At 44.9% G+C, this 13,187-nt stretch overlaps 1 protein-coding gene across 1 annotated transcript; it reads right to left on the reverse strand.

Annotated features, from left to right (window-relative positions):
• Positions 1-140: 140 nt before the first annotated feature.
• Positions 141-6,689, reverse strand: LOC112556584 (EGF-like domain-containing protein 2). Its single transcript, XM_025225734.1, has 10 exons — positions 6,478-6,689; positions 4,428-4,574; positions 4,211-4,327; positions 3,688-3,809; positions 3,345-3,464; positions 2,597-2,721; positions 2,202-2,311; positions 1,794-1,872; positions 1,405-1,558; positions 141-1,006 (listed from the first exon to the last, which is right to left on the reverse strand). Exons 1-10 carry the CDS (start codon positions 6,527-6,529, stop codon positions 899-901), a joined length of 1,134 nt encoding a protein of 377 aa, XP_025081519.1. The 5' UTR covers positions 6,530-6,689; the 3' UTR covers positions 141-898.
• Between the last annotated feature and the right edge of the window lie 6,498 nt (positions 6,690-13,187).

The following is a 13,187-nucleotide window of genomic DNA, read 5'->3' on the forward strand; positions in this document are numbered from 1 at the left end:
CTCAGTTATTGTAATTAAATGTGTCATGTGACATCTCGAGCATTAATTTGTGTTACAAGTAATTAACGATTACAGCTAAAATATACAAAGGCATTTGTTTCGTCGCATCATTCACTTGTGAAAAAAAAACTTTAAAAAGTTTCTGGCTTTTTCAAGACTGCATGCATCTTTTATTTACTTAAAGCAAAACAAAATCAAAGTTTGTTGTGGCATGATTGAGACTGGGAAATAAATTGTAAAATATGTCTTCAACTCGTGTTTTTTCGTTGTTATAGTTACTCTGTACATCCATCCCGGTACCGATGTTCACTAAAAGTGTGCGTGTATACAGAACATGTCTATGTCCTGATGTACACAATCGTGTTGACAGCGCGAGATGCGGCCTGAAACTAGTCATTTCAAATAAAGATAACTGTGTAGTTTTTTATTTGTACTGACAAAACAAGAAGAAATTGGAAGCACAAATGCTTGTCGCTCTGTTCCACAATTTAAAACAAACGTAGAACAGACATCAAGATGAAAATTAAAGACATCACGAAGAAATGGTGACCAAAGCCACGTGACAGGAAATTGTGTCTACTAGCAGCTGTGGCCCACCTTGTGGTGGTGGTAGTGGTGGTGGTGGTGGGAGCCCTGTCGGCTTGTTACCCACTCAGACGAGTTCCCACGAAGACGATGTTGTCGGCGATGTCTGTGGCAGCAGACCTCCTCCTTCGAAACGTGCCAGGGAAGGAAGGATCTAGAGGCAAGGGTGTTGCTAGTTGCTGTAAACCAGGTGCTAGTTGCTGTAAAGCAGGTCCTAGTTGCTGTAAAGAAGGTGCTAGTTGCTGTAAGAAAGGTGCTGGTTGCTGAAGCAGGTAGTGGCGGAAAGCAGGTGCAGCTTGCTGGAGAACAGTTGCTAGTGCGGGAAAGCAGGTGCAGCTTGCTGGAGAACAGTTGCTACTTGCGGGAAAGCAGGTGCTGGTGGCTGGAAAGCAGGTGGGGAGATCACCGGACAGTTTGGCGCCTGAAAGTTGCGATGAGACACACGTGTCAGGGACCAGTATGTTGGTACAAATAATATACATAATCTATTATAGATATTTCCTGTTCTGTGAATGATACACAACATCTGCCATAGATGTGTTCTATGATGTGGAATATTTCAAGGTCCAGGATGACGAATGTCGGTTGCAAGATTGCAGTGTCACTTTAGGGGCAAAAATATCCACGCAGGTATTTCTATTCAAACTGATCTCCCTTTAGAACAACGAAAAAAATATTTTACATTCTAGACATTCAATGCACCCCTTCCACAAAAACCTAGGAGAAAACGTGAGAGATGACCATTGCCACCTTTTCAAAGACATTGTGCAAAGGGGACGTCCACTGCTTTGTTGGTTACCTCCAAGCAAAATTACACACCTGCTGACAAAATCTGTCCAGGATGTCGCACATGTGCACCTTGCACTGAAAGTGGAGGTCGGTGGAGCGGGCGAACCTGTACATGGTCATCATCAGCACGTTCTCACCTCGTCCCGGGCTGTACAACGTGAGGCCAAATGGAGGCTGTGCACACCTGCAGCAGAACACAGGCATCATCCATGATCACTGGACCACAGCCTTTCGTCAACAACAGGAAACTACGATCTACATAATCTGTGTTATTGGTGGATATTTTGCATTATTCGAGGCATGACTGTGTTGTTCAGTATATGTAATTGTGGTATAAGTAACTGTTTTATTGATGAGTACAGTTCACTATTGAAGGCAGAGAGTTGCTCAGGGCAAAGAACGGAGTGCTATTCGCTCACGAATTGTCCACGACCACCACGTGCTCTGAGAGACTGGTGTCCGTCACCATGCAGAAGAGGACCTTGAGGTCGAGGTAATCTGCACACAGACCAACAACTTCTCATATGATGTTGTCCTCATTACGAAGCTGATACTGGATCGACAGAGTGACTAGGAAGCATAAATAAATGATAAAGACGCTTATGGTGGTTGTGTTGATGTTGGAGTAGGGATGATGTTGACAAAATTATTACTGCTGCCCATTGACTTTGTGGAAACCTAGGTTTTTTTTTTTTAAGACAGAATTATGATACACATTTTTGTGAAGAAATATTTATAAAAAGTTGGAGAGAACTGGAGAAAGAAGTTAGTAAATTTGGTTAACCAAAAACAATTATAGCTGTGCAAGATGTCCTCAGTTTACTTACTGCTGTTTGGGTCGACTCGGAATGTCACGTTGACCTGAGAGCCGAGCTTCACCGGGCTTTTCACTGGACGGCTGAGAGTGTCCGTGATGATAAAGTTGACGGGACTGGGCCTGCAACAAGCGATTAAAAATATTCACTTCGTTTGCTTCTCTCTCTTTGTCTCACACTCTCCCTCCCCACACACAGACCAATAACTCAGACACTCACATAACTTACATGCGTGCACACACACACGAACTCTTGATCAGCGAGAGAGAGCAAAGTAAGAAAGAAAGAAAAAAAGAACAAAGGAGAAGCACGAATATGCAAGTGGAAGCAGGAAATGTATAGCGCATTTGTTGCAAGACATGCACGGTGTTGCACGTGCTGTCACGTGCGCAGACACGCTGGCGTACTTGGGTGCAGCAGCCGCGTGCTGCTTGTCGATGACGCAGTGCACGGGGACGAGCTGGTCTGTCGGCGTCTCAAACACTGTGCTGTAGGCTATCTTGACCAGGCGCGAGTAGCCCCTGCTGGTGGCCTGCACACACATACAGCAAGTAAGCAGGGGAGAGCAGCCACGTCACGTCACCTCTCACCACTTAACTCCCTTGACCCTTCCCCTGACAACATGGCGATGCAGACTGAAGAATCTCATTGCTAACTCATTAGAACAATACAGTCGCAACTAAATATTTCTACTGCAGTTTTACATTTCTCAGAAATGTGTATCTTGTGCGGATATCTGTTTTTAACTAGCGGTCAACACTTCGTCCTGTTAAAGAAATATGGAGCTCTTAGCGTCTTTTTTTTCTGTTATATGACATGAGGCTGTTACACGATGCTGAGTGATTCCAGTTGATTTCCCTGAGTACATGTCTTGTGGCAGTGGACTATACTTGTATGTGTGTGTTTGTTCGCGTATGTGCGCACCTGCTTTCTACCGATATATGCGTTATAATTTATACTTGTCATTTATAATTTATTCTTTACGTTCATCTAGCTTTTTTTAAATTATTATTATTAATTATTATTATTAGTTATTTATTATATTATTATTAATTAATTATTATTATTATTATTATTATTAATTATTATTATTATTATTTAATTATTATTATTATTATTATTATTATTATAAGTGAACCAGATTTTCAAACTCACATTGTCCCACACAACAGTGGCGTCGCCTGCACAAGAATCATTAGCGTGAAGGAACTCGCCAACAAAACCCTCCCAGCCGAGGTTGATCTGCATACTGGGTTTGGTGCCGGCATGCACCAGCTGTTGAGAACAGACATGTCAACATGTTAACATAAGGTTTACAACCGGGAGTGGGGAGGAGGCAGACCTGCAAGTATGAGGACAGAAAAGAGTCGTGAAGGCCTTTCGGGTGCAACAAGTTGCCATTTTTGACTAGAACATTATATATACCTAAACCTGTCCTGAACAAAACTGAAACAAAGAAAAAGGAAGGAAGGTTGAGATAATCTGATGATGGACATACTGGGCAGGTAGAGCCGTTGGCCAGCGGTATTTCTGGTGAAGGTGCAGACCAGTCCAAGGCGGACTGGAAGCCATAGGGGTAGATATTAATCCACATTTTATCCGAGAAGCATTCGGCTGTAGCTGAAACACAAGTAAGTTCAATATTTTCTCATCATAAAAGACTTGATTTATGACTTGCTGAGTAACACGAGCACATCCAGACACTAAATTATGGGATATTACTAGTTCACGCTGCATCATCTTACGTTAACTTACTGTTGGTAAAAAATAAAAGGGAGAATGGCGATGCCAAAGTTGTTAAAGACAATATATGGAAGGTGAGGAGGAAGGTATGAATATAGTCAAGACCTGAGAAAGTTTTTTATTCTGGGTGGAAGGCGGAGAGAGGAGGTTGATTGCGGGTGTGACCGAGGAAAGCGCTATTTTAGATGGTATTTTAAAAATACACATGTCTTGTATGTTTACACACCTACCTCCTTCCCCCTCACGCATGACTAATAACAAAGAAGAGGTGTACATACCCATTGGATGTTCACAGCTATCGCCATAGTAACCGTCACCACAGGCGCAGCGTGGTCCGCTTCCGGTTACAAAGCAAGTGCCGCCATGATGGCAGGGCTTCGTACACGGCGTGAATCCTGACAGAGAGAGAAAATGTGTCGTGAAGCTGCTCCCACACCACCATTTTCATCACAGAACAAAAGAAAGAAAGAAAAAGGAAACAAAGAAAGAAATTACCGCCAGGGTGCTGACACATGAGACCTATGGCCCCAGACCGGCACGTGCACATCCCAGTGTGAAGGTCGCAGTCTCCATACAACAGGTCACAGTTGGTGGTGGGACGCTCGCAAGTAAAGTTCATCATTGTCGCCATCGATGCCGGCCCTGATGAGCAAGGTACGCTGAATGAAGTAAACCACTCAGATTCTTGCGGGAGCATGCGGGTATTTGTTTTCTTAGAAAATGATTGACTAGATTTCTTCATGTTGGAATGCAATTTATTTTTCGATGCTTAAACATCACACCGTATATCTCACGAACATCACACAGTATATTATACACATCATACAGTATCTTAGAACGAGTGAGTGCTGCAGCCCTCGTATACAGCAAAATCATGTATTTTCTCAATGATTCATTTTTCTTTCCATCGACTGTAATCCTGACAACCTAAAGAAGGGTTAGTTTGTTTGGCAGGAAACTGCTTTCACCTAGAGGTGACTTTTGGAGGGGAGTGGGAAGGGGAAGAAATCTGAGTACCCAGAGAAAACCCTCGACTGCCAGCTTTACAAGCAGATGTCACATACAGAGAGTGCCCGAGGCGAGATCTGAACCAAGGGTCTCCTCAGTGGTGACAAGCAAGTGTAATTTTGACCGGGCACAGTGCTAGAGTCTGTTAATCATTTACATACCGTCAGACAGACAAGATAAATTATTAGATACTTTGCATTTTTATTACTTGAATCATACAATTACATGTCTTTCCTATAAAATTCATGCCATTGGACTGACCTGTCTGCACTCTAGTCTTCAACGCTAGTTACTTAGTCCTTTGTTCTGAGGATTTTTATATATATTTTTGTAAAGAGCTATAAATACTCATAAGATACATTTCACTCATGTGCATCCCTCTTCTCGTGTTGCTCCTTCCCTTTATTAAAGTGTGTGTCGGCGTATTAATGTGGGCTGGTGTGTCTGGTGAAACATTGTCATCAATCATGCATGACAGTGTGTGGGGGTGGAACCGGATGTTACACAAAAAAATGTCTTGTCGTGCAACGCTTCCTCAACTCATAAAGGAAGGCCACAGTCGACAGGACCGTGTCACTGAGTGTTGCACAAACATCGCCACAATCACAGGATACATCACATTACCCAAACCTCCCACATCAACCATGGTTACCACAGTCTTCCGGTTGTGCCACTAGTCAGCAACTGCAAAATCAACTCAGAGGCAACAGAAGGACCTAAAAGTACCGCTCCTCCTCACACAAACATTGCTCCCTTGTTTTTGCTTTGCTTTTATGGCATTGCTTTCTATTGCCTTTCAAGTTGGCACGACCGTTGTTTTTGTGATCCTTTGACAGTTATGGTCTCTTACTAGAAAACAATAGACAATGCCTTGGGGCTCTTTTGTTTAGTGTCTGACTTCCATGAGAACAGAACTGGCAATATGATAGACTGAGGATGATTGATAACTCTTGGCTGAAAAGCTACAGCCTCAAGAGTAATCCAAGCGAAAACTAAATTCTAAACTAACGCTGACTGTAGGACAGACACTTTAATGTCTTTAAAGAGAAAATGAGAAACGGGGGTTAGAGAAGAAAAGCGGGATGATATCTTGTTTGCTAGAGAGTGTCAAATCACAGGTAAAAAATGTGAGTACATAGCACAACAAGAGAATGATTTTGTGAACACTTTGGCTGCAGCTGCGCATTGCTTCAGATGATGTTGAAATCGAAAATAAATATGTCGTGAATGATTAAATAATAGAAACAAAATGAAACCTGCATAAAAATACGAATGAGGACAGTAGATAAATAAATAACAAAATATCAAATCAATAGACAATGAATAATCAAAAAAAAAAAAGGCAGAATGAGGTAAGGACAGAAAAGACTTGACTGCTTTCAACACTGACACCACAATTAGTGTGACAACAGGCAAGTACACTTTGTGTTTGTCAACGTGAATAATTATATACTGTATTATATTTATCACAAATATAACAAACCTTTAGACAGATCACAAGGTTCTCATGCCGAGCGACTAAAGGTTGAAAACTTACAGCCGACGATGAAGGCGAAGAGTACCAGCAGTCTTGCTCCTAACATCGCCATCGGGGTAAGATGGCTGCCTTGTCCCAGAGGTTGTCACTTCAGGCCCGTTACTGGTGCGCAAGGAGCCGCTTGTGACAAGTGACAGCTGACACTGCTACAGCCTTTGTCGCTTCGTGACATACGGGACTTTTTTCCCTCCGCACGCGATTCGACAGCGGGACTTGTATACCTTGCATACATGAGATTGTCTCTGTCCAGAAATGAAGACGGGGTGAAAAGAAATGTGGAGCGAGTTGCTCGATAGAGCAGAAAGTGTCCAGCTGCTTCCTAGTCAGCCCCTGGTTTGCCATCTTCCGACATCACTTACAAGCACGCACGCGCAGCGCACACACACACATACACACAGTTATATCCTTCTAGGGGTTAGCTCAGTTGGATATCCCTGGAATATTAGTGAAATTAAGGGTCAAACGAGTTTTGTCTCCGTCGTTATAAAGCGGTCTCTAGACCTCTCGAATATTACTTTACCAAAGAATCCCTAGTGGGTCTGGACACAGTTCTCAGCTACGAAGAGAGAGGACGTGAGCCTTTGAGATCTCTGTTTTGCCTCGGGTCCATCACTCACCTTCACTCCATAGCTAGGAGCTGTCACTTGTGAATGCCTCTAGCAACCCTGTGAAGGAAGTCGCGCAATGCTTTGACCTAGCACGACCATCTAACTGTCAACTCATTGTGTTTCTTCTGTATCATAGGAATCGTGATTATAATTATTCTTTTCTCGTGACACCGTAACCATGACTACTCAGCGAGTTTAAGATGAGGTCTTCCGTGTAAACAGTTTCCGGATTGTCTTCTTCGCCTTGTATTTTTCTTCTTGGCTTTTTAAAAGCTTTTAAATTCTTCTTGAAGGTCATAGTATTTTCATACTATAGGAGAAAAGGTATATAAAACAGGGGCACTCTTAATATGTTGCTGTAAATTTTTTTGTACACATAAAAATAAAATAATGAAATAAATCAGAAGTTTACGCACTCATATTTGCAGGGCCGCCGAGAGCCACCCGGGCCCCGGGACAGACGATCTCTCCGGGCCCCTTGTACTTGTAATCGTAAATTATTTTCCCAGTATATAATGTATGTTTACAATTCGAATCTCAATATCTACACTTCATTCAGTAACGAAATATAGACTGCAAACAGTAGGACAAGTGCACTATGATCTTGCATCACTACTTTGAACATAAAGTTGTTTACATGCGAGTGGTTAGTAAATGAGGAACAAATGATGTTAACGGATCAGACTGTAGCACCCGCTCCACAGACCCCCCCCCCCTCTTAGTAAGGACTGTTACGTCAGCAGCGATGTCAAAACCTCGACAGATTAGAACAACGGTAGATGTATCACATCGCCTTTTGTTCTAAGTGCTGCGAGTTTGTACTAATCCTCACTGACGTGCAAGGAAATGTTCTCTATGTAAGTGATTTTATACTTCTACATGTAAAGAGGCAAGAACGAAGAAGTAAATGCCTAAACAAGTCTTCATCGAGTGTCGTTAATAACCTCATTAAAAAAAGTGTTTTGCTGCGACGAACAGCAAGAACACATCAGTTATCATTTTTATCAACTTACATAACAAACACGCAGCACCTATCGAAAGTCCCTTCCTATATTATTCCTTTAGCAAAACCGCACGCGCGCGCGCACACATACACACACAATAACTACACACACACACGCATGCTGTTACACGTAAACACATATCTGAACTGAACTGTCGCCTTCAGACTCTTTAAGCAGAAATTTTGAATTCATCCAACTTTTTACGAAGCATAAACTCGGTCGACTTCAACCCCCATCAGTCACTAGCCGTTAAAATACCTGCTGAGTTTTAGAAGACAAAGCAACTGTTTTAAAGACTAGTGTTTAAGTGTTATACTTTTAATATTTAAGGAGATTAGAATGTTTTTGTAAAAATGACAGAAAAATAGAAATGTTTAGCATATTTTAGCTGAATCGTAATAGTTCATAGAACAAAGTTATACAGTACTAATATTGTCATTTTTACCTGCTGACTAAAAACTTTATGAGCTTTTCTCACAAACTTCATTATTGTCAGTCAATTTGAGACGCTAGTCACTCTCATTGACACTGATGTTCCTGCCTTGTCAAATGCTATTTGCCAATAAACTCGATTATTATACTGTATGGACACAGTTATGTGCGACATCGCAGTTAGTGGGGATGGAACATAGCACGCACACAGGGAGGGTGGAGGCTGGCGATGTGGGGGTCGGGTGGTCGCTGGCCGGGTGACAGCCACGTGACAGAGGGAAGGTGTGAGGGGGTCGACTAGCGACAGGATGCAGGTGCGCGGATGTGGATGGATACGCCTAATCAACCATCCAAACAAAGTTATGCAGAGGGCAACCCAGAATCACGAGGTCAGAAGAGTTGGAGGACTTACGGATACATGTATCACCATCTTCAGTGTACCTGCACAGCAAACATTCTTCCTGCGATAGGCGAGCTCCGTGACCACTTTGTACGTTTGACCTCAGCTCTGTTCTGTAAGCAGCAAATGTTGTTTAACTCGAGATACATGCATACGAAAAATAGAAAGACGAGACAAAAATGGCGTATATACGACTACTTCTAAGATGTTAATCTTTTCCTATTCCTTTGGCTAAGGAGCATACACATATTTTAGTTACAGAAGTCTTACAAAACAAGTGCGAGCATGACAACTGTAAAATTATAGGTCACGAATCACATTCGCATACACAAACGCATGCACTCACATTCACACTTACCACCTGACCTTCCTATATGCACCAGGCCCTCACTCAGACCAGGCCCACCCTTTTCGTATACTTGAAGGAAACGAGGTACCCCTAAGCTTCTAATGCCAAAGCGAAGAAAGTGATGAATCAAATTTTTTTCTCAAAGTTTTGCACCAGCCTCCCTTTGCACCAGACCCTCCTCTCTGCACCAGACCCTCCCATCGACCTGGAACTTTTGTTAAAAAAAAGTTTTTGCATCAGGCCCTCCCTGTGCACCAGACCCTCCCATCGACCTGGAACTGTTGTTAAAAAAAAGATTTGCACTTCGGTAGTAGTGACAGGCGGTGTGTAGAAAGGGCATCGACGTAATTACTGGGAATTCCTCGTTGATAAGAAGAATTTCAAGCCCCCAATCCCTATCACGAAGGACGTTCAAGGGGTTCGCACTGGTCACATCCACCTTGATTCCTTCTAAAGGCAGCCAGACCTGTTATTGCTCAATCTCTTGTGACTAAACGCCACTTCTCCCTCTAAGAAGTTAGCACCGATGCGTGAAGAATCGGTGAACTATTTAACAGGCTAGAGTCTCGCCCGTTATCAGAATTAATCAGACAAATCGCTCCACCACCTAAGAACGGCCATGCGCTATCACCCACCGAATCAAGAAAAAGATAGCAATATGTCAAGCCTTACAGTGTTCGGACTGGGTGTGTTTTACCGTGTTGAATCAAATTAAGCCGCAGGCTCCACTCCTGGTGGTGACCTTCCGTCAATTCCTTTAAGTTTCAGCTTTGCAACCATACTTCCCCTGGAACCCGAAAACTTTGGTTTTCAGAGTCGATGAAGCAACACCTGCACAACGCTAGTTGGCATCGTTTATGGTCAGAACAATACGACAGTATTTGATCGTCTTCGAACCTCTGACTAGTTCTTGACTAATGAAAAATATGCTTGGCAAATGCTTTCGCAGTTGTTCACGTCTTGCGATGATCCTGCAAGAGCCGCGCACGCTCAGGCTTCCGCAGTGATCGCGAGACGGACCGCACACCCATGCCTGAGATGCAACTACGAGCTTTTTAAGCACAACGACTTTAATATACGCTATTAGAGCTGGAATTACCACGGCTGCTGGCACCAGACTTGCCTCCAATAGATCCTCGTTAAAGGGTTTAAAGTGTACTCATTCCAATTGCCTCAAAAGAGTTCCGTATTGTTATTTTTCGTCACTACCTCTCCCGAGCTGGGAGTGGGTAAGTTGCGCGCCTGGTGCCTTCCTTGGATGTGGTATCCGTTTCTCATGCTCCCTCTCCGGAATCACACCCTGATTCCCCGTTACCCGTTGTCAACATGGTAGGTCTATCACGTACCATCGACAGTTGATAAGGCAGACATTTGAAAGATGCGTCGCACAAAGTTATCCAGAGTCACCAAAAGTGACTGGGCCGAAATCCGGACTGATTTTGAACTAATAAAAGCGCTCTTTCCCAGCTGTGACACCGGGTCGGAGCTGGTTTGCATGTATTAGCTCTAGAATTGTCACAGTCATCCAAGTAGAAATGGATCATCTAAGGAATTCGACTGATTTAATGAGCCATTCGCGGTTTCACCGTACGAGGGTGTGAACATGCATGGCTTAATCTTTGAGACAAGCATAAGACTACTGGCAGGATCAACCAGAATGCTGTTTTTGTGGTTTGCAATACCGTAACCTAGACGAAGCAGTCACCGCGGCGAGGCCGCAGGTTCTGCCGTTCGTGGCCGTGCAATTTCATTCGGTACAATGCTTCTCGCTCTTTTTGCAACCGAATCATCGGTTCAAACATTTCCACTTGCTGAGCGTTCACCCGATCGACACGGGCGTGCTCTTTCACTCGAGACACAGTCAAGCGTTATTCGTTACGCCGACGCGGCTGGCCGAAAGGAGCACGACGAACCCCTCTCTCTCTGCTCAACCAGCCCACGCCTGAGCCGTGAGAAACGCGACAGCGAAAGCCGCGAATCGCCAGCGAGCCAACCCGTACCACACCTTCTTCGGTCCGCGTAGAAATCCGGCTCGCGGTAGGACGGGACGCAGACAACGATCGCTGTCGACCGAGGGCGTCGCACGCCGAGCGAGCACTCATTTGCCAACGATAAAACCACAACTGGGTGAGCACTGCATGGCTAATGGTAACCTTTCTCCATTTGCCATGTTCACTTTCTAGCGCCTTTCGGCACACCTGCTCCCCATATATATAGCGCCAACTTATCTCTTCCCTGCGCTGTGCCACGCCTCCCCATGCAGACCAGACCCTCCGCACCAGACCCTCCCCACCTGACGCTCGAACGTACATTTTCAAAGTTTGGCACCAGACCTCATTTTTCGCACCAGACCTCCGCACCTGACCCTCCTCTCGAACGTACATTTTTCAAAGTTTGGCACCACCAGACCTCCCTCGAGTTGGCACCAGACCAAAAAAAAATTTCTCCTGCACCTGACCCTCCCTCCGCTGTAAAAAAAATTTTCAAAGTTTGGCACCAGACCCTCCGCACCCTGACCCCTCCGCACCAGACCCTCCGCACCAGACCCTCCTGTTCGGTAAACTTGAAGGAAACGAGGTTCCCCTAAGCTTCCAGTACCAAAATGAAGTTACTAATGACTAGAAGTGTGTTTTCAATGTGTTGCACCAGACAATCCGCTTTGCACCCTGCTCGAACGAACATTTTACAAGTTTGGCACCAGGCCCTCCGCACCAGACCCTCCGCGAGACACAGTCAAGCGTTATTCGATGCGCCGACGCGGCCGGCCGAAAGGAGCCACGACGAACCCCTCTCTCTGCTCAACCAGCGCGCGCCTGAGCCGTGAGAAACGCGGCAGCGAAAGCCGCGAATCGCCACCAAGCCAACCCGTACCACACCTTCTTCGGTCCGCTTCGAAACCGGCTCGCAGCAGGACGGGACGCAGACAACGATCACTTTCGACCGAGGGCTTCGCACGCCGAGCGAGCGCTCATTTGCAGATGAAAAATACAAAACCGGGTGAGAATTTCATATATAGAAACCTTTATAGCCACGGTCCCTTTCGCGCACCTTTCAGGACGCCTGCTTCCCATGTATATAGCGCCGACCTTAACCATACCTGCCTTGTGCCACGCCTCCCATTGCACCAGGCCCTCCGGGCACCTGACCCTCCTTAGGCATCAACCCTCCAGGCACCTGACCCTCCCAAGGCACCAGACCCTCCGGGCACCTGACCCTCGCTAGGCACCAAGCCCTCCGGGCACCTGACCCTAACTCTACCGGCACCAGACCCTCCTATTGAACTGAAACTTTTAAGATGATGGGTGAATTCTCATTTGGTACGGTTATCGGGCTTGCTATTGTTGTGATCGGTTTTTGTCGGTGTACAGAGACACAACGTTGTTCGGAATGCGATCAACCGGCGAAAGTAGAATTTGTTGCTGCTATGGACAACATTTGTTCAATTTTTCCCCTATTACTTTCCTTTATTTTAAACCAGGCCCTCACGCACCAGACCCTCCTCTTCGCACCAGACCCTCCTCTGCACCAGACCCTCCTGTATGCACCAGACCCTCCCATAGCACCAGGCCCTCCATTTTAGTATACTTGAAGGAATCGAGGTACCCCTAAATTTCTAATACCAAAGCGAAGTTAATGACGAGTAAAGTTTTTTCAAAGTCTTTGACCAGACCCTCCTATCTGCACCAGACCCTCCCCCTGGGTTTTTTTTTTAAGAAAAAAAAAAAGAAAAAAGCGAAGTAGTAAAAGAGAGAAAAGTGGTGTGCTGCTTTACCGGTGCACCCGGTAGCTGCATCACCACCTTTCCCCCTTTGTACTGAGGAGGGGGACTCGAGCCCATCGTCGGAGATGCGTCCGTCTGCGAATGCGGACAAATCTCCTGGTCCAAGGCTCAGTCTCAATAGATCGCAGTGAGGTGG

Source organism: Pomacea canaliculata, linkage group LG2 (genome assembly GCF_003073045.1).
Source record: "Pomacea canaliculata isolate SZHN2017 linkage group LG2, ASM307304v1, whole genome shotgun sequence".
Taxonomy (NCBI): Eukaryota; Metazoa; Mollusca; class Gastropoda; order Architaenioglossa; family Ampullariidae; genus Pomacea; species Pomacea canaliculata.

What these genes read in the sequence shown, in the direction of transcription:
- LOC112556584 (XM_025225734.1), bottom strand. Translation starts at nt 6,529, where the DNA reads ATGGCGATGTTAGGAGCAAGACTGCTGGTACTCTTCGCCTTCATCGTC. An exon ending in CCAACGGCTCTACCTGCCCA is followed by an intron (nt 3,465 to 3,687) that starts GTATGTCCATCA and finishes TGTTCTCAACAG; the next exon opens with CTGGTGCATGCCGGCACCAA. An exon ending in CACGCGGCTGCTGCACCCAA is followed by an intron (nt 2,312 to 2,596) that starts GTACGCCAGCGT and finishes CGCTTGTTGCAG; the next exon opens with GCCCAGTCCCGTCAACTTTA.